The sequence below is a fragment of the Chiloscyllium punctatum genome, chromosome 52 (assembly GCF_047496795.1).
Source record: "Chiloscyllium punctatum isolate Juve2018m chromosome 52, sChiPun1.3, whole genome shotgun sequence".
Classification (NCBI taxonomy): domain Eukaryota; kingdom Metazoa; phylum Chordata; class Chondrichthyes; order Orectolobiformes; family Hemiscylliidae; genus Chiloscyllium; species Chiloscyllium punctatum.
The window spans coordinates 18,614,213-18,634,789 of NC_092790.1; the positions used below are offsets into that span (position 1 = coordinate 18,614,213).

The 20,577-nt window shown below is 42.4% G+C and overlaps 1 protein-coding gene and 1 long non-coding RNA gene across 2 annotated transcripts; both read right to left on the reverse strand.

Moving 5' to 3' along the window:
• Window positions 1–1,790: 1,790 nt before the first annotated feature.
• On the reverse strand, window positions 1,791–10,544 carry LOC140470832 (histone H2A-like). Its single transcript, XM_072566813.1, has 3 exons — window positions 8,835–10,544; window positions 7,813–7,896; window positions 1,791–2,803 (listed from the first exon to the last, which is right to left on the reverse strand). Exon 1 carries the CDS (start codon window positions 10,542–10,544, stop codon window positions 10,155–10,157), a length of 390 nt encoding a protein of 129 aa, XP_072422914.1. The 3' UTR covers window positions 1,791–2,803; window positions 7,813–7,896; window positions 8,835–10,154.
• Window positions 10,545–19,369: 8,825 nt separating this feature from the next.
• On the reverse strand, window positions 19,370–20,364 carry LOC140470851 (uncharacterized). Its single transcript, XR_011956754.1, has 2 exons — window positions 20,218–20,364; window positions 19,370–19,567 (listed from the first exon to the last, which is right to left on the reverse strand). It is a non-coding gene; the product is annotated as an uncharacterized lncRNA (long non-coding RNA).
• Window positions 20,365–20,577: the final 213 nt, after the last annotated feature.

Genomic DNA, 20,577 nt, shown 5'->3' on the forward strand with positions numbered 1-20,577 from the left:
TAATGATATAAAATGTTGGTCTTCAGAATGCCATCAAGTTTGTTTCAGTGCATCGTGATGTACTTTTCTGAACATTGCTGAAGTAACAATCAGTGTAAACTGAATTCATTTGCAACTAAATGAAACTGTGGTGAACAATTCAGCTGCATTGGAGCTGACTGACCATAATGTTCCCTGTACAGAAAAGATAATTGGCTAATTCACTTCTTTTTTCTGATGTAGACAGAACATTCCACTGCTCTGTAGTGTGAGCATGCACCATTAGCAGTACCTTTGCGTTGCTCTCGCGGTAGGGAGGAGGAAAGGAAAAGGACTTTTATTTTTTGTCATGCAGTGCGGAATATGTAAACTGCCAAATTCAATTTATTGAACAAAAGCAGTGTTCAACTCTGCTTGAAGATAAAATGTGCAATTCTACAAACCTACCAATTTTGGCTTTTTTGTCCCTTTTCTCCACTGCTTTGAAAGGTGGTTATGAGGTTCCACTGATTATGAATTTTACAGCCAGATTTCATGTTTTTTTTTGTGATACGTTCCAGAGAGGGGGAGGAGGAATGCAGAGCTCTTTGTAGAAAATTGCAACAATTTTGAAAGAAGGACATAATTATCTGAAAAAAAAATAAATTTTTGGTTGGACTGAAACAGACAAAGCAAAGTCTTCTACTGCAGAATGATGTTTGATAAACATGGGGATGATAAGCTCCTCTGCTCCCATGATCCATTTATGCAATTGGATGTTGGCTGATCAGGATGAAAATTGTTAGCTGATTGTTTCTGATCGGTACAGACATAAGTTTTGAAGGGCCTAATTCTGTGCTATAGGCCTCTCTGACAAAGGATCTGTTGGTAGAAATCATTTTGAATATAACATTTTGTGTTACTTGCAATGTCAATGTAACTGCATGGCTGTTAGACATTGTAATGTGTGTCAGGGCGGTGTATGTTTTTGAAACTCATCGTAAGTCTGAGAGAGAGACTACCTGTGTGCGAGTGTGTTGGGGGTGGGGAGTGGGGGGAGGTGAGAACGTTTGGTTACGTACCTACACATTAATCATTCTATGTAAGGCTTTGATACAGATTATGCATTTGGAATTCATATTTGATTGCTGTGTCTATGTATGTGACAAAAGATTAATTGTACTTCTCAGTTACTAATAGCTGAAATGTACCCTTCAATTCAATTTTGACTCTATATCTACTTATGGTTGTTCAAGCTAATCGCAACAGCTATTTGTTCACCTTGATTGTAACATTAAAATTATCGTTACTAAATGCTGATAATATAAAGATTGTTGGACTTGTGGGTAGTATAGAAGTTTGTCGAAGAATACAGCAGGATATAGATCACTTGTAGATATGGGTGGAGAAATGACCGATTGAGTTTAATTCAGTAAGGTGTAAGATGGTGGACTTTGGGAGATCAAATGTTAAGGAAAGGTTTACAGTAAATGGCTGGACTTTGTACAAAAGGATCTTGGGGTTCAAGTCTATAGCTCCCTGAAAGTGGCCATGCCAGTAGATAGGGTGGTATCGAGAAGGCAGCGTATGGCGTGCCTGCCTTATTGGTTGATTTTGCTTGGGCCATACTTAGAGTATTGTGACAAACGATTAATTCTGTCCTTCTCAGTTACTGATAGCTGAAATGTTTCCTTCACTGTGCTCACTACCTACCTCACATCAAACTAACAGCATAGTCTATTTGTTCACCTCGATTTGTAATGCTTAAAGTATCCTTACTAAAGTTCAGAATCTGTGAGGACAACCTCAATCGGGACCTTGGGTTCCTGTCACACACACGCTCATGCAGACCCTCTCTCATCCACACACTTTCCCTCATACATGCACCCCCCCATACTCACACCCATGCAAACACCCTCTAACAGGCTTATACTCTATCATACTCATACACACACTTTTCCAAGCATACACACACACATTCACATGTCTACTCACACTCAAATGCTCTCTCTCTCACAAACACATGCAAGTCTATGGGGTGAATGTATATTTGTAGATACATTCACCACAGGAAACAACACTACATAGGAAATGACATCACCAACCCAAGGAAACCTAAACCTATGAACGAAGTGGGCCATACCACCAGTGCTTCAGCCGAAGGCTCGGATGCTCACTGATGTTACCTACAAAACGTCTAAAAGCAAAACTTCCATCTCAGTGAGCAAACCTACATCTAGAAAGCTGTAGAATTATGAGATGCATGTTTAAGGTTGATGGTCAGAGTCTTTTTCCAAGAGTTGAAATGTCTAAAACTAAGAGGCATGCATATAAGGTGAGACAGGGTAGAGCGTGGTAGGAGTGGAACGCATTGCCAGGGGTGGTGATGGAGGCAGATACGATAAAAGGTATTGAAGGGACTTTAAAATAAGCAAATTAACATGCTAGAAATGGAGGGATATGGGCCATGGGCAGGCAGAAGGGATTAAATTTCATTCGGCACAACATCGTTGGCTGAAGCACCCATTCCTGTGCTGTACCGTTCCATGTTCAGATTTAATGCAATGTATATTTCGGATGAGGATTCATTCAATTTGATTGGAACTGGGTAGCACGCATTGAGAATGTTGATAAAAAATATAAACTTCCATTTCCTTGGTGGTGTTTGACTCTTGGTTTGAACATATCTCTCTGGAAATGGAGCTCAATCTGAGTCTGACTCAATCCACTCTGCGACTGTGGAAAGGATGTTCTTCGCTCTGACAGCTGTTTGTTTGAAGCAGCTGGTCACACTTGGCTCTGTACCGAGGGAATATTACATTGTCTTGGTCCTTTGAGTACTTGCCTTGAGGAAGACAGAAGAGATACCTCCTGTAAATCAACATCAGTTGTGATTGACAACATCAATGTAAAGTTCATGTCCATGCCAACGCCAACACACCCAGGTGCCCTTTCTCATCCCACCATCCTGGCACAGCCCGTAACCTTGCAGTTTACAACACCTGAGGTGCAGTTCCAGGGAATGTTTGTTTTAAAAAAATGTAAGGTCTCTGCCTGCAGCACCAAATCAGGCAGCAAATTCCAGATACCCACCACTTTCCACATAAAAATAACATTTTTCCCTATATCATCTAATCCTACAACCACTGAGCTTGAATCAGTGATCCCTAGTTTTTAACCCTCTGCCCAAGTAAACAGGTTCCTCCTGCCTAATGTCCCCCTCTCTCGACTCAGTTAAAAATCACACAACATCAGATAATTCAACAGGTTTATTTGGAAGTGCAGATTTTCAGAGTGCTACTCCTTCATCAGGTAGCTCACTATTTAGTACTGTAGACCCCACCCCCACCCCTTATCCATGGGGGATATGTTCCAGGACCAACAGAGGAAACGCAAAACCGCAGCTAGGTGCAAAACCATTAATTTAAATGGGAAATATACCTTCTCGGCAATCTCCTGGTCCCTAGTTCTGGAACATGCCCTTATATGTACTTGGACCATGGTAAACCACGATAACTGGACTCGTGAATACAGGGTCGCCCTGTATTCCTTAATCATGGCACCTCTGTTCCAAGGAATACAACCCCAACCTCTCCCATCTCTCCTGATAGCTACAATTCTGGCAATGTTCTAGTAAATCTCCTCTGCACTCCTCTCCACAGCAGTGACATCCTTTCTGTAATGTGGTGACCCGACTTGCACACAATACTCCTGTTGTAGCGACCAGTGCCTCATATAGTTTCATTGTTATTTCCCTATTTTTGCATTCACCCCTCTGCCAATGAGGGAGAGCATTAAATGTGCCTTCTTTACAAACCCATCTATCTTTCGGGACCTGTGCACTTTCACACGAAGATGTGCACTTCACCTGCCCCTTTCAGTATATTCTCATTTATTGTCTGACTTCCCAAACTGCGTTCCCTCATACTTATCAGAGCTGAACTCCATCTGCCACTTTCCTGCCCACTCCACCAAACCATCAATATAGTTTTAGAGCTTACAGCTATCCACCACACTATCCACTACACGGCCAATTTTTGTGCCGTCTGCAAATTTCACAAATTTGCCAAACATATTCTACTGCAACTCATTAATGTATAAAATAAACAGCTCAGGTCCCAACACTGAGCCATGCAGAGCACCACTTGAAACAACTTTCCATTCACAATGGCCACCATTGACCATTATCTTATCTTTCCTGTGACTAGCCAAATTTGGGTCCAATTCAACACAGTACCTTGTATCCCATGGGCTTTTACTTCTTTGACCAGTCTGCTGTGATGCTGCTGCTCCTTTAACAAGCTTGTAAAAGACACAGGCTCCGAAAAGTCGGAGTTGATGGGTTTTAGGGCTATTTTGATTATAGCTAATGGGTAATGCCTCAGGCAAAAGGCTTCCACGTTTTTAAAAAGAACACATGTACAACGAAAGGGGAGTGTCCCAGTTTTCCCAGCTCAGCTTTTCTCTGGTTTCAAATGTGGTTTTTGGCTGTCTGGCTAAAGACTGAAAGCAGTCAGGGAGTTGAAAAAGCTGCTGAAGCCAAAGAAGCAGGTCCATGATTGTGCTCTCTGTCTGACATCTCTCCTGTAAGACCCTGTTTTTGATTTTACCTTTTGTACCAAGGGGTGTTTATGGGTATTGTTGTAAATGTTGGGAACACCATCATTAAGTTGGTATAATCTGTTGGGTTTTCAGATTTTTAAGTTATTTTAGTATTCAGTTCGCTTTTGTTTGTGTATCATTCGGTAAATTGGTAAATTAAACTGTTTGGTTTAAAACTGCATGGTTTGACCAGCTGCATTTCTCCTGGAATATCTTCGTTACACCCACTTAAAACAACTAGCAAAGTTAAGGTCGGGGTTAGTTTATTAAAATGTTTGGAGGGAGTCTGGCCTTTTCCATAACAGATTGGGGGCTATGTGCAGAACTTATTCTGTAGTTCTGATTTGGGATTTGGGTTGTTGGACTCAAAGGCAGTGAGTGGTAAGTATTAGTGTCTTTTGTTCCGAGTGTTGAATTCAGTTGGTTTAAACAGCGCTTGGAGAAAGTGAGGACGGCAGATGCTGGAGATCAGAGACAAATGTGTGGTGCTGGAAAAGCACAGCAGGTCAGGCAGCATCTGAGGAGTAGGAGAATCAATGTTTTGGGCATCAGCCCTTCATTCGAAAAAGTTCCAAGGGATAGCAAAGTCTCTGAGTCATCAAGAGTTTTCTGGGGATGGAAGAAGTGACTTCAGATTTTTGCAAAGAGTGATTAAGGCCAAGCTTCTGGAATTAGCAGACAAGCTGGAGCTTGACCTGCCTCCTTCCACGTGGAAAAAGGCGATAATTACATTAATAACTCAACATTTAAACTTACTGGAAACACCATCAGAAACTTTAGAGAAGGCTAACATGCCTTCTCTAAAGCAAGTGAAACAGCTCGAGTTAGAGGTAAAAGTCAAGGAAATGGCTTGAACAGTTTGAATTACAATTAAAAGCAGAAGAGAGAGAAAAGGAGAGAGAGGTAAGGAAGAATGGGGGGTTTGAACTTTGGAAGTTGGCACTTAGACAGGAGTTCAAAAATTCATTTCCTGAAGTAATGAGAACTCACGTGTCAGAGCAGAGAGTTAAAACAGCAAGAATGGCATCGGAAATGGCTGATGATTGAGTTGATCAATAAATCAAAATTGGGCTGCCAAAATCAATTTCAATCCATGACAGATAATAATTGTGGGTAAGAGAAATTCTCACATGGAAAGTAAAAATGTCGCTCTCTGTGAAGATCATAAGGATAATTTACCACAGGTTGAAAAAGCTCTGGTGTTTTCAATAAAGTAGGCAACATGGAATCACTATTAGTGGGTTAGGAAAAGCACTGAGAACCAGATGTAGGAAAACCGGATAAGCCAGTGAATTTTGTTGGAGTGGTAACAGAAAGCAATGTGTACAAGCTGGTTGGAGGTTGTTTATGGAGGAAGTGCAGATCTTCTTAACTTCAACTTCACAGTGTATGGTTTTACTCGCATAGGCCAGGAGCAGCAAGTAAAGAGGTAGCAATATTCAGAGATACAATAATCCTCTCAACCTGTGATGCTAAAAGATGAGGATATATGTACCTCTGAAGGGCCATTGCCAGAAAAGGTATGAGTAACTGGAATTCATATTGAAATAAGAAATGCTCAGTTGTAAGAAGTGAGTTAGAATGTCGAGTGAAGAGGGGAGAAGTCATAGTAGGAGTACTGGACAAACTTTCAGCTCTCTGAATACAATTTGTCCTTGCTAATGATGTTACTGATTCACTGGTGGGAATGCTGCCGATTGTGGTTGAAAAGTCAATGGAAATTCAGGCAACTCGGATGTTTCCTGACTGTGTGGTAACGAGTTCACAAAGTCACCAGTTGAAACAGGAAAGTTCAAAGAGTACAGATAAGAAAGTTGAAGGAAAATTAGCAGAGACCTTGTTCGATCAGATGGCTGAGACAAACCAGGAACAGAGATGACAAAGCAGACATCTTTAGCTCAGGTAAATTAACTGAGTTACAGCAAAAAGATGAAAATTTAAAGCAACTGTATCAAAAGGCATACACAAAATGAATCCAAATGAGTCCCTAATTGTTATTATCTTAAAAATGATGTCTTAATGAGGAAATGGAGAACATCACATTCAGGCAGATGAGAAATGGGCAGAAGTTTATCAAGTTGTATTGTTAGTGGGTTATAGAAAGGACATGTTGCAAGTATAGCGCAAGTATAGGGCGGCACGGTGGCACAGTGGTTAGCACTGCTGCCTCACAGCGCCAGAGACCCGGGTTCAATTCCTGACTCAGGCGACTGACTGTGTGGAGTTTGCACATTCTCCCTGTGTCTGCATGGGTTTCCTCCGGGTGCTCCGGTTTCCTCCCACAGTCCAAAGATGTGCACGTCAGGTGAATTGGCCATGCTAAATTGCCCATAGTGTTAAGTAAGGGGTAAATGTACGGGAATGGGTGGGTTACGCTTCGGCGGGTCGGTGTGGACTTGTTGGGCCGAAGGGCCTGTTTCCACACTGTAAGTAATCTAATCTAATCTAATCTAATCTAATCTAATGAGCTACTTGTATAGATTGTCTGTTTGAAATTCACATTATTTCATTGTTATCTCAGTAGGTGACAACTATTCAGTCATGGATTAATTCTGTCCTTCTCAGTCACACACAAACTTCCTTATAAATATGCTTCATCCCGGTTGGAGAATTTGAGCTGTAGGCAGAGGCAGATCAGGCTGGAACTGTTTTCCCTGGAGAATGACCTTTATAGAAGTTTGTAAAATCATAAGTCGCATGGAGAAGTGGTGAAGCCTGGTACAATTATAACATTTAAAAGGCATCTGAATGAGTATAATGAGAGAGCCTTAAAATTTTGTCCTTAAATACTTAGACTAAATGTAATGTTGATTTATAGAACACAAGAAAATATACAGGACAGGCAGAGAGGCATCAGGCCACAAAAGGGGGAACCTAGGATGTGCAGAAGATAAAAAAAAATCTGTTCTCACCAAGTGATAACAGGATGCTCTAAAGCAATTAAGAACATTTGCCTTAGCATCAATGTAATAAAGACACAGTGATAACATTCACAGTTGTTAACTTATTAAATTAATTAGTGTTTGATTGTGAACTCGGAAATTTTGTAACATCTCAGAAGCATGTCAAAAAACCCTGTAATAAACTGTCAGGTGCTATCAATTATAATGGTTTTTATTACCCATGTGTGTGTGCGCATGTGAGAGAGAGATGAATGTTTTGCATTTTCGGACTTTATGATGATTTTGCGTGGCCATTGCTGATTATGAAATGCAAACTCTAAAATGTAATTTTGATGAAGCTTTAACTTACTTGGTGTTCCTACACATCACGACTGCCCCACTGTCAATTTGAACTCGGCAGATCTTCTGTCGTCTTTAACTTTGAATCACAACCCTGAAAAGAAAGCAATTTTAATTTGAGACTAATAAACCATTTAAAATTTAATGTTTCAGCCTCAGATACAGAATGATTTTGTATTTAAGATAAAAAACAGGAGTCTGCTCTTAGCTTAAAAGTTATTCTAAACCTCACATTGAAGGGATTCTGACACAATCTGTCAGGAAGCCATTTTATGGTCAATGTTTGCCCTCCTCACTAAGATGCCACTTTGTAAAACAATGATATCTGACATGCAAGCTGTGCAAGGTTACCTTATGACCTCTCCCACTTAGTTTAGATGATACCTCTTTATGATGGGGTCTGACCTCACCAACAGGCACTGACTGGGCTGGATTTGTTTTTCCCACCTGATGGATGGCTAAGGGCCTACAGGAGTGATCAGTTAAACACACACAGACCTGTTAATTAACTTCTGTTCCTTACGAATTATTGCCTTTCCACTGTCTGTCTAATTAAGAACATGCAGTGTTTTTTGTAAAGTTTTGTAAAAAGGAGACAGAAGAGTGGAGTAATCTGCAGACAGATCTGAGTCCACAGGGCTGCCTCAAATCTGTACTTTAACAATATGAATAGGAAGGGTTTATAGAGAGATGGGCTAAGTGCTGGCAAATGGGACTAGATTAGGTTAGAATATCTGGTCGGCATGGACAGGTCTGTTTCCATGGTATACGTCTCCATGACTCGACAACTCTTCGGTAACTCTTGCCCTGTCAGTGAGCACAGTTTCCCTCCATCTTTGTACTTAACCCCCTCCTTCACGGACGTTTGTTGAAACAATGCAACAATGTGGCCTATTTATCTATCTTCATTGTAACTTTGAAAATGCTCTTAATAACTGCAGATTATAATGCTATTCCTGAATGTCTATTTTGGATGAGGATTCAGTTTATCTATCTTCAACACTGGTGCGTAAACGTCAATGGGTTACATACCGTCCGTTTGTTAGAGGCAGCTGGTTATTGCAATGTTGCATATTACAGTATTCATATTTCCGAGAGCCTTCACAGTGGATCTGCTTTGTTGCTGTTTACGGTAGCCAATTATTTCATAATTGCAAGTATTCCTGCAGTGTAGATAATAAGCTATTCGGCGATTCAAGACGACTGTAATCTGGTTATTCCATGTAAAAAAATCGCATCATGACTTTTAAAATGCAGAAACAACATTTGGCCATTCTGCCTATCCAGCTTGTTCTGCCATTCGCTCCTAATCGATGTTTCTCAAACTTATTCTTGTGCCTGCCCCCCGTAACCTTCGATCCTCTTTCTCGTGAGTACTTGTCTATCTCAGTAATAATATCAATTAGTTGTCCATGCCATGAATAGTTTTTTAAAAATTTATTGTAGAACCCAGACATTAATGTTACGTATTGCAGTATTCATATTTCCGAGGCATCATACGGCTATTTTAATGGCGCCTTCTTTCCATCTGCCTGTTCGGGCAGCGATTACAAATTGTCTTCGGGCAAGTCATAACGTGGATGAAATAAAAATGTATTGATAAAGTGTGGTTGTGTAATTATAAATTGCAGAATTTATTTTAAAATTAGTAATAAGAAGTGTGATCTTAACATCAAATTTTGGTATTGGGTTAGATGTTTCTGGAAAAACCTTTGACTCCCTTTGCGTTAACATGGCTTCTGGTGAAGTGGAGGCAAGAAAGAAAAGGAAAATATGGCGCCAAGAAACCAACGGCTTATTTTCAAAGTTTAAAATGCCCGCCATCACGTATAAAAGGGCAGAAAGTTTTACAGAGGAGAATAAATGAGCACGTACACGTGGATTGCTTTTTCGATTACGAAATTAAAGTTCAGACAATTTCACTTCACCCCATTCCCGCCTTTAAAGCTGAAAATTTCTCACTGGTGTTCAATCTGCTCTCTCTCTCTCCAAAGGCAGGGGATAAAAGACTGAATATGGACCGAGCAGAGGGTCAGAGACTGTTCCTTACTGCACTTAAAGGAAACGTGAATCTAATGTGAGGTCAAACCCGATCGCGGACGTTCGTGCCGCCATTCTATAACTGAAGACCGAGATCACTCAGGCAGTGACCGTTCAATAAGAGGACACTCATACAATTGCATTTTATGATAAAACGGACAACAACCGTATCCAATTAAATGGAGCGTGAAATTCATTGATGTCCGGTACAAAGAGGAAAATAATCAATCCGACAGAGTTTAGCTCCTTTCACAAATGCTGTGAGTGGCTCTGAAAAGAGCCTTTGGGTTGTCTGATTCAAGAATGGTCTCTTCACTTTTTAGTGGCTCCCCCAGCGGCGGTTTTCTTGGGCAGCAGCACGGCCTGGATATTAGGCAGCACCCCGCCCTGAGCGATGGTCACCCCTCCCAGCAGCTTGTTGAGCTCCTCGTCGTTGCGCACGGCCAGCTGTAGGTGCCTGGGGATGATGCGGGTCTTCTTGTTGTCCCGGGCCGCGTTGCCGGCCAGCTCCAGGATTTCAGCCGTCAGATACTCCAGCACCGCAGCCAGATAGACCGGCGCTCCGGCACCCACACGCTCAGCATAGTTACCCTTTCTCAGGAGCCTGTGAACACGGCCCACCGGGAACTGCAGGCCAGCCCGGGACGACCGAGACTTCGCCTTGGAGCGAGCTTTCCCACCGCCCTTTCCTCTTCCAGTCATAGTCACAATCTCAACAGCACTATCAAATAGAATAGTGCACTCCGCCCACATCGCGGCCTCTTATACCTTCGGGAGGGATGGTGGGGCGGCCGTTTCTGATTGGTCCCATTGTTCAGCCCCTCCTAATGTTGTTTCAATTCCCAATCAGATATCTGCCTCATTCCCCAATACGGAGAGGGGGGCGGAAAGTACCGGCGCCAAATCATCAACCGCTTCTTTCTAATTTGAAAAGCCCGCCAATTTTCAAACAAAGGAGTATGTTTTACACTAAGAAAAGTACAAAAAACTGAATAAGTTTTTTTTTAAAAACTCGTTAATTTACTTTTAGTCTACAACTGTATACTTCACACGGTCTTTCTTTCCCTCATTCCATCCACACACCACCCCCCGTATCTGTCCATTTCTGATCTTGAGTGGGTTATTTTCTAAACCTTGAGTAAAGGCTGAAACAAAAGTGGCCAAACATTGCAGTCTGATAAAGCAGCACACAACATTCTTCTGGCTCAGTATCAATGGCGAACACGGTGTTTACACGATATTTTAAAGTTGGCCTCCCTTATCGGTCTCGATCAGATTCAGCAAAAGTCACATTTCAGCCCGGCAGCTGTTTTGGTGTTCTCTCGGTTCACTTTGAAAACCTCTCACCAACAGCAGAAAGTGCTGAAAAACCGCGCATTGTCAATGTAAAAAAAAGACTAACATACATCAATCCATGGGACTGAAAGCTGTGGGCACTTCCGTGTAGTTTGCCAGGGTGAAAATAAGTGTTAACATTCCACCAAGGCTTTCTCAACAACTTGAACAAATAGGATGAAAAGACTCCGGTTTTTTTTTGTCTGCTCTCTCTCTACAGACAGGGAAGGGCTTGTTTATGAAGTCGCTCTCGATTAGTGGTGCTGGAAGAGCACAGCAGTTCAGGCAGCATCTGAGGAGCAGTAAAATCGACGTTTCGGCCAAAACCCCTTCATCAGGAATAAAGGCAGAGAGCCTGAAGCGTGGAGTCGCTGCCCTCGCCCCATCAATTTGCAACGCATTTATAAAATCAAATATAGTATGCGACTAAAAATACTTGGCCAACAATCACATGCAGACCAGAACAAATCAATCTTTAAAATGACTCACAGTGTCTGCTGTCTCTCTACTGACAGGGGAAGGGGCTGTTTGTGATGTATTCTTACCCCACCCCCTTCATTCTCGTATCTCATAAACCTGCAAACCAATTATAAAAGTGAATGTAGTACGAAAAGTTAAAATACCTTATCAACATGCAAACTAAAACAAACAATCCTTAAAGAAATGGTTCTCAGAAAGGTTCTTATAAGAGCCTTTGGGTTGTGGATGTGTATATGTTTCAGTGCAGTGCGGTCCTTCACTTGGAGCTGGTGTGCTTGGTCCCCGGGCAGCAGCAGCCGCACGGCGGTCTGGATCTCCCGGGAGCTGATGGTGCTGCGCTTGTTGTAATGGGCCAGGCGGGAAGCCTCCCCCGCGATACGCTCGAAAATATCGGTTACGATATCGGTTACGAGTTCATGATGCTCATGGCCTTGGAGGAGATGCAGGTATCGGGGTGAACCTGCTTCATCACTTTGTAGATGTAGATTGAGTAACTTTCTTTCCTGGACCGCCTCCTCTTCTTACCGCCCTTCGCTGGCGCCCTTCTTGGACGCTTGCTGTGCTTTCTTCTCATCAGCCATTTCGCCGCTCGCTTTCAGACACAGACTAAGGGAAAGCGGGCTCGGAGCTAATGAGGGATGGGGGAAAAGTCTGGTTCCTGATTGGGTAGTTTACACGGAGTCATTCCTACATCTACATTTACCCCATACCTAACACTATGGGCAATTTAGCATGGCCAATTCACCTGGCCTGCGGGAGGAAACCGGAGCACCCGGAGGAAACCCACGCAGACACGGGGAGAATGTGCAAACTCCACACAGTCAGTCGCCTGAGGCAGGAATTGAACCCGGGTCTCAGGGCGCTGTGAGGCAGCAGTGCTAACCCTGAAATGTGAAGTGGATGGTGATTCTGTTACTGTCAGACTGACTGAGGGAGATTTGTTTTGTGCCTGTCACACAAAGTGACTGTGGTATTGGCTGTTTCCTTTTGCTCGTTGTTGTGATGATGTTGGAGTGGAAGGGTGTGTTTCTAGTTCCGCATGTCTTTTCTGGTCCTCTCTCTGGGCTGGAATTAACACTGAGCTTGCCAATTTTATTAATGGTTAGCACTGCTGCCTCACCGTGCCAGGGACCCTGCTTCGATTTCAGTTTTGGGCGACTGTCTGCATGGAATTTGCACATTGTCCCCGTGTCCGAGTGTGTTTTCTTCGGGTGCTCAGTTTTCCTCTCTCAATTCAGACATGCAGGGAGGTGAATTGGCCATGCTAACTGCCCATAATGTTCCGGGGATTGCAGAGCCTTGGGCTTTGATCTTTATGTCGTCATTGTGTACAGGAATAGTGCCAGAAGACAGGAAGATAGCAAATGTTGTCCATTTGTTCAAGAAGGGGAATAAAGACCACCCAGGTAATTACAGATCACTGAGCCTTTCTTCGGTTGTGGATAAAATGTTGGAAAAGGCTGGAATAGACAGGATTTATAATCTTCTCAATAGGAGTAAGTTGATCAGGAAGAGCCAATATGGTTTTGTGAAGGGTAGGCCATGTTTCACAAACTTTAGAGTTCTTTGAGAAGGTGACAAACAGATGGATGAGGGTAAAGCAGTTGATGCGATGTATATGGATTTCAGTAAAGTGTTTAATTAGGTGTTTTCAGCAAGGTTCCCAACTGTAGCATATTACACAAAATATGGAGGCATGGGATTGAGGATGATTTAGCAGTTTGGCTCAGAAATTGGCTAGCTGAAAGAAGACAGGTGGTTGATGGGAAATGTTCATCCTGGTGTCAGTTACTAGTGGTGTACCACAAGGATATATTTTGGGTGAGGGCATAGAAGGATAGGTTTGCAAATTTGCAGATGATACTAAGGTCAGTGGAATTGCGGACAGTGCTGAAGGATGTTGCAGGTTACACAGGTACATAGATAAGCTGCAGAGTTAGGCTGAGAGGTGGAAAATGGAGTTTAATGTGGAAAAGTGTGAGATGATCCACTTTGGAAGGAGTACTGGTCTAATGGTAAGGTTCTCAGTAGTGTAGATGAGCAGAGAGATCTCTGTATACATATACTTTGATCCTTGAAAGCTGTCACCCAGGTTGATAGGGTGGTTAAGAAGGTGGTTAGCTTTTATTGGGAGATGGGTTGGGTTTTGGAACCATGAGGTCATGCTGCAGCTCTACAAAACTCTGATGTGGCCGCACTTGGAAAATTGCATCCAGTTCTAGTCCGCGCATCACAGTAAGGACGTGGAAGCTTTGAAAGGGTTCATAAGTGATTTACTGGGCTGTTGTCTGGTCTGGAGGGAATGTCTTATGTGGAAAGGCTGAGGGACTTCAGGCTTCATTATAGAGAAGGTGGTTGAGAGGTGACTTATACATTCACACAGCATAAACATACAGGTGCAGATTGATAACTGAACTCATGTATCCACATCGAGGAAACTGCCAGGGATTGGTTGATAAATACATTTCATACATTCGTTAGTGTTTCTCTTATGTGGATATGCAAGTTTAGTTATCAATATATATACCTGTCAGTTTCTGCCCTGCGAATGTGCGTGTTTGCTTTACCAATCTGTCCCTAACAGTTTCTGCTGTGTGTCTGAGAGTGTAGTTATCAACCTGAACCTGTCAATTTCAGTTATGAGAATGCAAGTTTCGATATTAGTCTCTACCTGTCAGTTTCTGCTTTCTGAATATTAAATGCAGTCATCAATTTGTACCCATCAGTTTATTCTGTGAGAATGTAGGTATTGATCACTACCTGTAAGTTTAAGCTATATCAATATGGGAGAGCAATTATCAAACAGTATCTGTCAGGTTTTGCTCTTTGACACCAGACTGGCATTGTAAATCTGTTTCTACTACGTCAATATGACAGTGTAGATACTAATCTGTCCCTGTCAGTTTCTTCCTGTCAATATGTGAATACAGTTATTGATCAGTACCCATCAGCTTCTGCTCTGTGAATATGGGGGTATTAATCAAACTGTAGCTGTCGGTTTCAGTGATGTGAATGTGAGAATACAGTTATCATTCTCTACCTGTCATTTTCTTCTTTGTCAAAGTGAGTGTAACTGTCAGTCTGTTCCTTTCAGACTCTGCTGTGTGAATACATAAATATGGTTATCAATCTGTAGCTGTCAGTTTCTGCTTGGTGAATATGTTTGTGTATTGCTAATCCTTCCAATTTCTGCTATATGAATGTGTGAACTGAGTTTTCACCTGTCACTATCAGTTTCTGCTTTGTGAATGTGAGAGTTTAGTTATGAATCTTTCCCTGTCAAGCTCTAATATCAGTGTTTTGAGTGTATTTACTCATCTTTTTCTGTCAGTTAGTGTGACTGTAGTTATCAACTGGTACCTCTCAGATTCTGTTATATGAATATGTAAATGTAGTTATCCATTTGATTTGATCTGATTTATTATTCTCACACACACTGTGATACAATGAAAATTATTGTTTTGTGTGCTTTACAGGCAAATAATATCAGACAAAATGCATCAGGGTACTGGAACAGAATCTGTAATACAGTATTAAAGCTGCAAAAACAGAGAGATTAATGTTAAAATTTGAGTGAGATTAGAGTGGTGCTGGAAAAGCACAGCAGGTTAGGCACCATCCGAAGAGCAGGAAAATCAACATTTTGGGCAAAAGCCTTTCATCAGGAATGCCTGAAACGTGAATTTTCCTGCTCCTCGGATGCTGCTTGACCTGCTGTGCTTTTCCAGCACCATTCTAATCTTGACTTTAAGCTCCAGCACCTGCAGTACCCACTTTCACCTTAAAATTTGAGCAGTACATTCAAAAGTCTGATAACAGCAGAGAAGCTGTTCTTGAGTTTGTTGGGTGATGTATTCAAACTTCTGTGTTTTCTGGTGGTAGCTAGGAAAATATTAGTTTTTATACAAAAGATAGGGTGGGTGGAAGGGTGCTGAGTAATAGACAGATGGAGATAAGAGTCTAAAGAAAGAGAAGAACAGTAGGATAACTGTCAGACTAAGAGGGTGGATAGCCAATTAATAAGGTATGTTAGTGGCTCACAATTGGTGGTGGACAGCAACTGACTGTGTTAACAAGGGGTGTGGGGTTTTGGGTAATGACATGGGAGAGCTCAAGCCCTACATTTGTAGAACTCAATACTGAGTCCAGAAGGCTGTAGAGGTCCCAAGCAGAAAATGAGGTGCTGTTCTTCAAGCATGTACTGAGCTTCACTAGAGCACTGCAGCAAGCCTGAGACCAAGATGTTAGCCAAGGTACAGGGTGGTGTGTTGAAGTGACATGCAACTGGAAGCTCAGGGTCTTTTTGTCTGGATAGAATTTAGGCGTTCTGCAAAGTGGACACCCGTTCTGCGTTCAGTTTCTCCAACAGAGAGGAGACCACATTGTGTGCATTTCCTTGACCGGTTCTGAGGACCGGTCACTTAGTCCTGAAATGTTGCCAGACCTGTGAATTGTCCACCAATTTTTGTTTTGTTATCAATCTGTCGCTGGGAGTTTCTTCTCTGTGAATATGTGAATGTTGTTATCAAAGTGTACACATCAACTTGATGGGTGGCACGGTGGCATTGTTGGTAGCACTATTGCCTCACAGCGCCAGAGACCCGGGTTCAATTCCCACCTCAGGCGACTGACTGTGTGGAGTTTGTACATTCTCCCCGTGTCTGCGTGGGTTTGCTCCGGTTTCCTCCCACAGTGCAAAAATGTGCAGGTTAGGTGAATTGGCAATGCTAAATTGCCCGTAGTGTTAGGGGTAGGGGAATGGGTCTGGGAGGGTTGCGCTTTATCAGGTCGGTGTGGACTTGTTGGGCCGAAGGGCCTGTTTCCACACTGTAAGTAATGTAATCTAATCTTAAAAAAAAACTTGTGGTTTGAAATTGGGAGCAAAATCAATTTATTCCTGTCAGTTTCTGCTTTGTGAATATGAGAGTGTAGTTATCGATCTTTCTCTGAAATTTACTGCCACCTGCATGTGAGATATTTACCAACCTGTCCCTGTCAGATTCTGCTATGCATCTGAGAGTGCAGTTATTAAACTGTATCTATCAGCTTCTTATTTATAAATATGCAAATTCATTTATCATACTGTAACTGTCAGGTTTTGCTATGCAAATCTGTTAAGTCTAGTTATCAACCTGTACCTGTCACAGGTGCGTGTGTGTGCGCGTGATTATTGTTCTCTCCCTTTCAGTTTCTGCAATGTGAATATGTGAGAGCAGAAATCAATCGATGTCTGTCAGCTTCAGTTGTGTCCATGTGTGAATTTAGGATTTGATGTTTACATGCCAGTTTCTGCTGTGTGACTATGAGTGAAGTTCCCAATGCGTTCCAGTCACTTTCGACTCTTATATATATCCAAGTTGCTCAATTCTCTGGCAACCAATAATATTCTAGAATGTATTGTTGATTGCCAGAAAAATTAATCTGCTTCACTAATGTGCTTGAAGGAAGGAAACTGCCCTCCTTACCTTGTCAGGCCTACATGTGGCTGCAGACACACATCAATGTGGTTGACTCCCAAGTAGACAATAGACAATAAATGCAGGAGTAGGCCATTCAGCCCTTCGAGCCTGCACCGCCATTCAATATGATCATGGCTGATCATTCCCAATCAGTATCCTGTTCCAGCCTTATCTCCATAACCCTTGACTCCACTATCTTTAAGAGCTCTATCCAATTCTTTCTTAAATGAATCCAGAGATTGGGCCTCCACTGCCCTCTGGGGCAGAGCATTCCACACAGCCACCACTCTCTGGGTGAAGTAGTTTCTCCTCATCTCTGTCCTAAATGGTCTACCCCGTATTTTTAAGTTGTGTCCTCTGGTTCGGCACTCCCCCATCAGCGGAAATATGTTTCCTCCTGCCAGAGTGTCCAATCCTTTCATAATCCTATACGTTTCAATCAGATCCCCTCTCAGTCTTCTAAACTCAAGGGTATACAAGCCCAGTCGCTTCAGTCTTTCCGTGTAAGGCAATCCTGCCATTCCTGGAATTGACCTCGTGAACCTACGCTGCACTCCCTCAATAGCCAGAATGTCTTTCCTCAAGTACTGCATGAGTAGTTAGGGATGGGCAATAAATGCTGGCCTAGCCACTGATGCCCCCATCCCATGACTGAATTTGGGAAAAAAAAGGTCTCTGTGAATGTGATTCAAACTATGATAGCAGTTCTTAGGGTGTTGTGATTGGGCCTTAGACTCTTCTGCATTTTGTGATTTATGACTCAATCACAGAATTTGTACAGCCATTCAGCGTGTTGTGTCTGTGCTGGGACATTCTACTCTTTACCTGTTCTCCATACTAGTTTCCATTGACTGTTTGGGATTCTGAACTTCTTTCACTCACTGCCAGTGTCTCAGTGTAAATGCCAATTTGAGATTAGTTCTGCAGTTATCAGCCTTTGAATACCTATAGTACCTGTTTTGCTCAGTTTGCAGTGACAAGTCGAGTATATGGATGCCATTCTCTTTCTGTTCAGTTGTTTTTTTTTCAGTCAGGGTGTAGGATAAACCAGTTCAATGTTCGCTAAACCTGGTGATTGAGGGATTAATGTTGGCTCAATACTTATCTTTGCCAAGAATTTGAATTTTACTGTATTCAATCTCAGTTTTATTTTTACATTTTGTGTGTGCAGTAGTCTTTGGCAGTTGCTGCTGGGCACTGCAATAATCTAATACTAACATCTTCTGAAGCATTTAATAATTTGGTCAGTCAATTTATGACTGTCCATATCTGGAAGTAGTTGTGGGCCTAAATTGAACTTTAACCATTCACTGGCTGAACGTGAGTGAATTTTCTGTTGTGCTGCCAATCTGTGTCACTTTGAAGGGTGGTACTGGTCTATATCACACTGAAATTGTCTGTATGTCTCCTTGTGTTTCTAGTCCTGCATGTCATGATCTGATCCACTTTATGAGGTGGGTTTAGATTAGATTAGACTCCCTACAGTGTGGAAACAGGCCCTTTGGCCCAACAAGTCCACACCGACCCTCCGAAGAGTAACTTACCCAGGCCCATTTCCCTCTGACTAATGCACCTAACAGTAGCATGGCCAATTCACATCTTTGGACTGTGGGAGGAAACCGGAGCACCTGGAGGAAACTCACGCAGTCACAGAGAATGTGCAAACTCCACACAGACAGTCGTCCGAGGCTGGAATCGAACTTGGGACCCTGGTGCTGTGAGGCTACAGTGCTAACCACTGAGCCACCATGCTGCCCTTTTTAAATGTCTTATCAATCAGTGTTTCATACATTAAATAGTGTGGGAGTGTGTATAAAGTGTATTTTCATCAACACCGGGCTGACAGACAGAGACAGATGTGTATGCACGTGTGTGAATGAGCTTTAGGTATCATCTGTCGATCATGGTTGACCAAGAGGTTCCTTTGGAATTTATATTGTTTGATTATTGTCTTTATCCAGGACAACTATTTATCAAAAGAATCAATTTGTCCTGCTCAGTTACTCAATGTCCAACTTTGCTTCTATATCTGCACTCAATATCACTTCATATATACTTGTTATAACAATGTAACAGCATGATTGATTATTAATTATAACTTTAAAAATGCCTTTTCTACATATGGATTTAATGCAGTTCAAATGTATATTTATTACAAGCATACAGTCTAACCTGCTTCTAATCTTATGATTGATAATTGGCTTTGAATAATGGAATTTACCATCATGGAGGTGGTATGCATTGAGAACAAGGTGAAATAATATAGATTTATATATTGTCAGTTGTGTTTAACTCTGATTGAATGTGTACTTCTGGAAATTGAGCTCAAAGTGCGTCCGATTCAATCCACTCAGACAGAGGAAAGGACATTCTCCTCTCTGACAGTGGTAACATACCTGCTGGGTGTGAGAAGCAGCTGGTCACCCTTGGATTGATCCATCAAATATTTACCTGGAGAAAGACAAAAGTGAGAGCTCCTGTACATCACTAGCAGCTGAGTAGGAAGACACCAAATGATTAATGCAATATTCAGGACATGATCATTATAATTCTTTGTTTTTGAACAAGGTAACGTGAACAGTGCAGATCCTGGTTCCACTCGAGCCCTGAGCTCCTTCCAGTCTTTTTCTATTTTCGAAATTCAAAAACATTTTACTAAGATAAAAATAAACTAACCAAGAAATGCATAGTTCCACAAATGTAATGATTACACAGTTCAATATCCGATTCCCAATATACCACCTGTTGAAAGGCGAACACTGGGCACGATTTCACACACTTTGTGACGTTTCTTGGTGCCTGCTATATTTACCCTTCACAGGATTATTACATTTGTTTCTACTGTCCTTTACTTCAATGTCTATTCGCAACAAAAAGCGTGAAACAGAAGCCAAACAATAAATTTCCATCAGTGTTTAGGGGATTAAAAACCACAAGAATGTCCCACAGCAGCTTCTTCCCGCTCTCCCTCCCTCAGCAGGCCCACACACAGCCCGAGAAAGGCCTCTCTATTCCCCCCAGCCCGCTCACTCCAAGTTCCGGGACCAGTTCCTGCTCCGCTCGGCCTCTTACAAACAGCCCCCGGTTCTCCCTGAACTCACCCCCAATCAATCCCGGTCTCGGAGCCCCCTCTGTGTCCCAGAATCCCATCCCGATGTGCTGCTGGAAGGAGCCTGCTGTTCCCTCGCTTCCCTGGGCGCTGATCTCTCCATTGCGGTCTGCAATCATTACTCGTGCAATCAATGAGTAAATGCTCCTCAATGACAGCGCTGGGGGAGGGCCTCACGTATGCGCTCCTCTCATCAGGGACAGTCAGTGTTGGGAGGGGGCAGCATCGCGCATGCGCTATTTTTCCCAATGCTTCCCAAAAAACAAACATCAATTGGTCATTTCCCTCATTCCCTTTTCTCCCAGTTTGAACAAAACTGGGGCTGTGGGGGAAAGGGCAGAGAAGGTTTCAA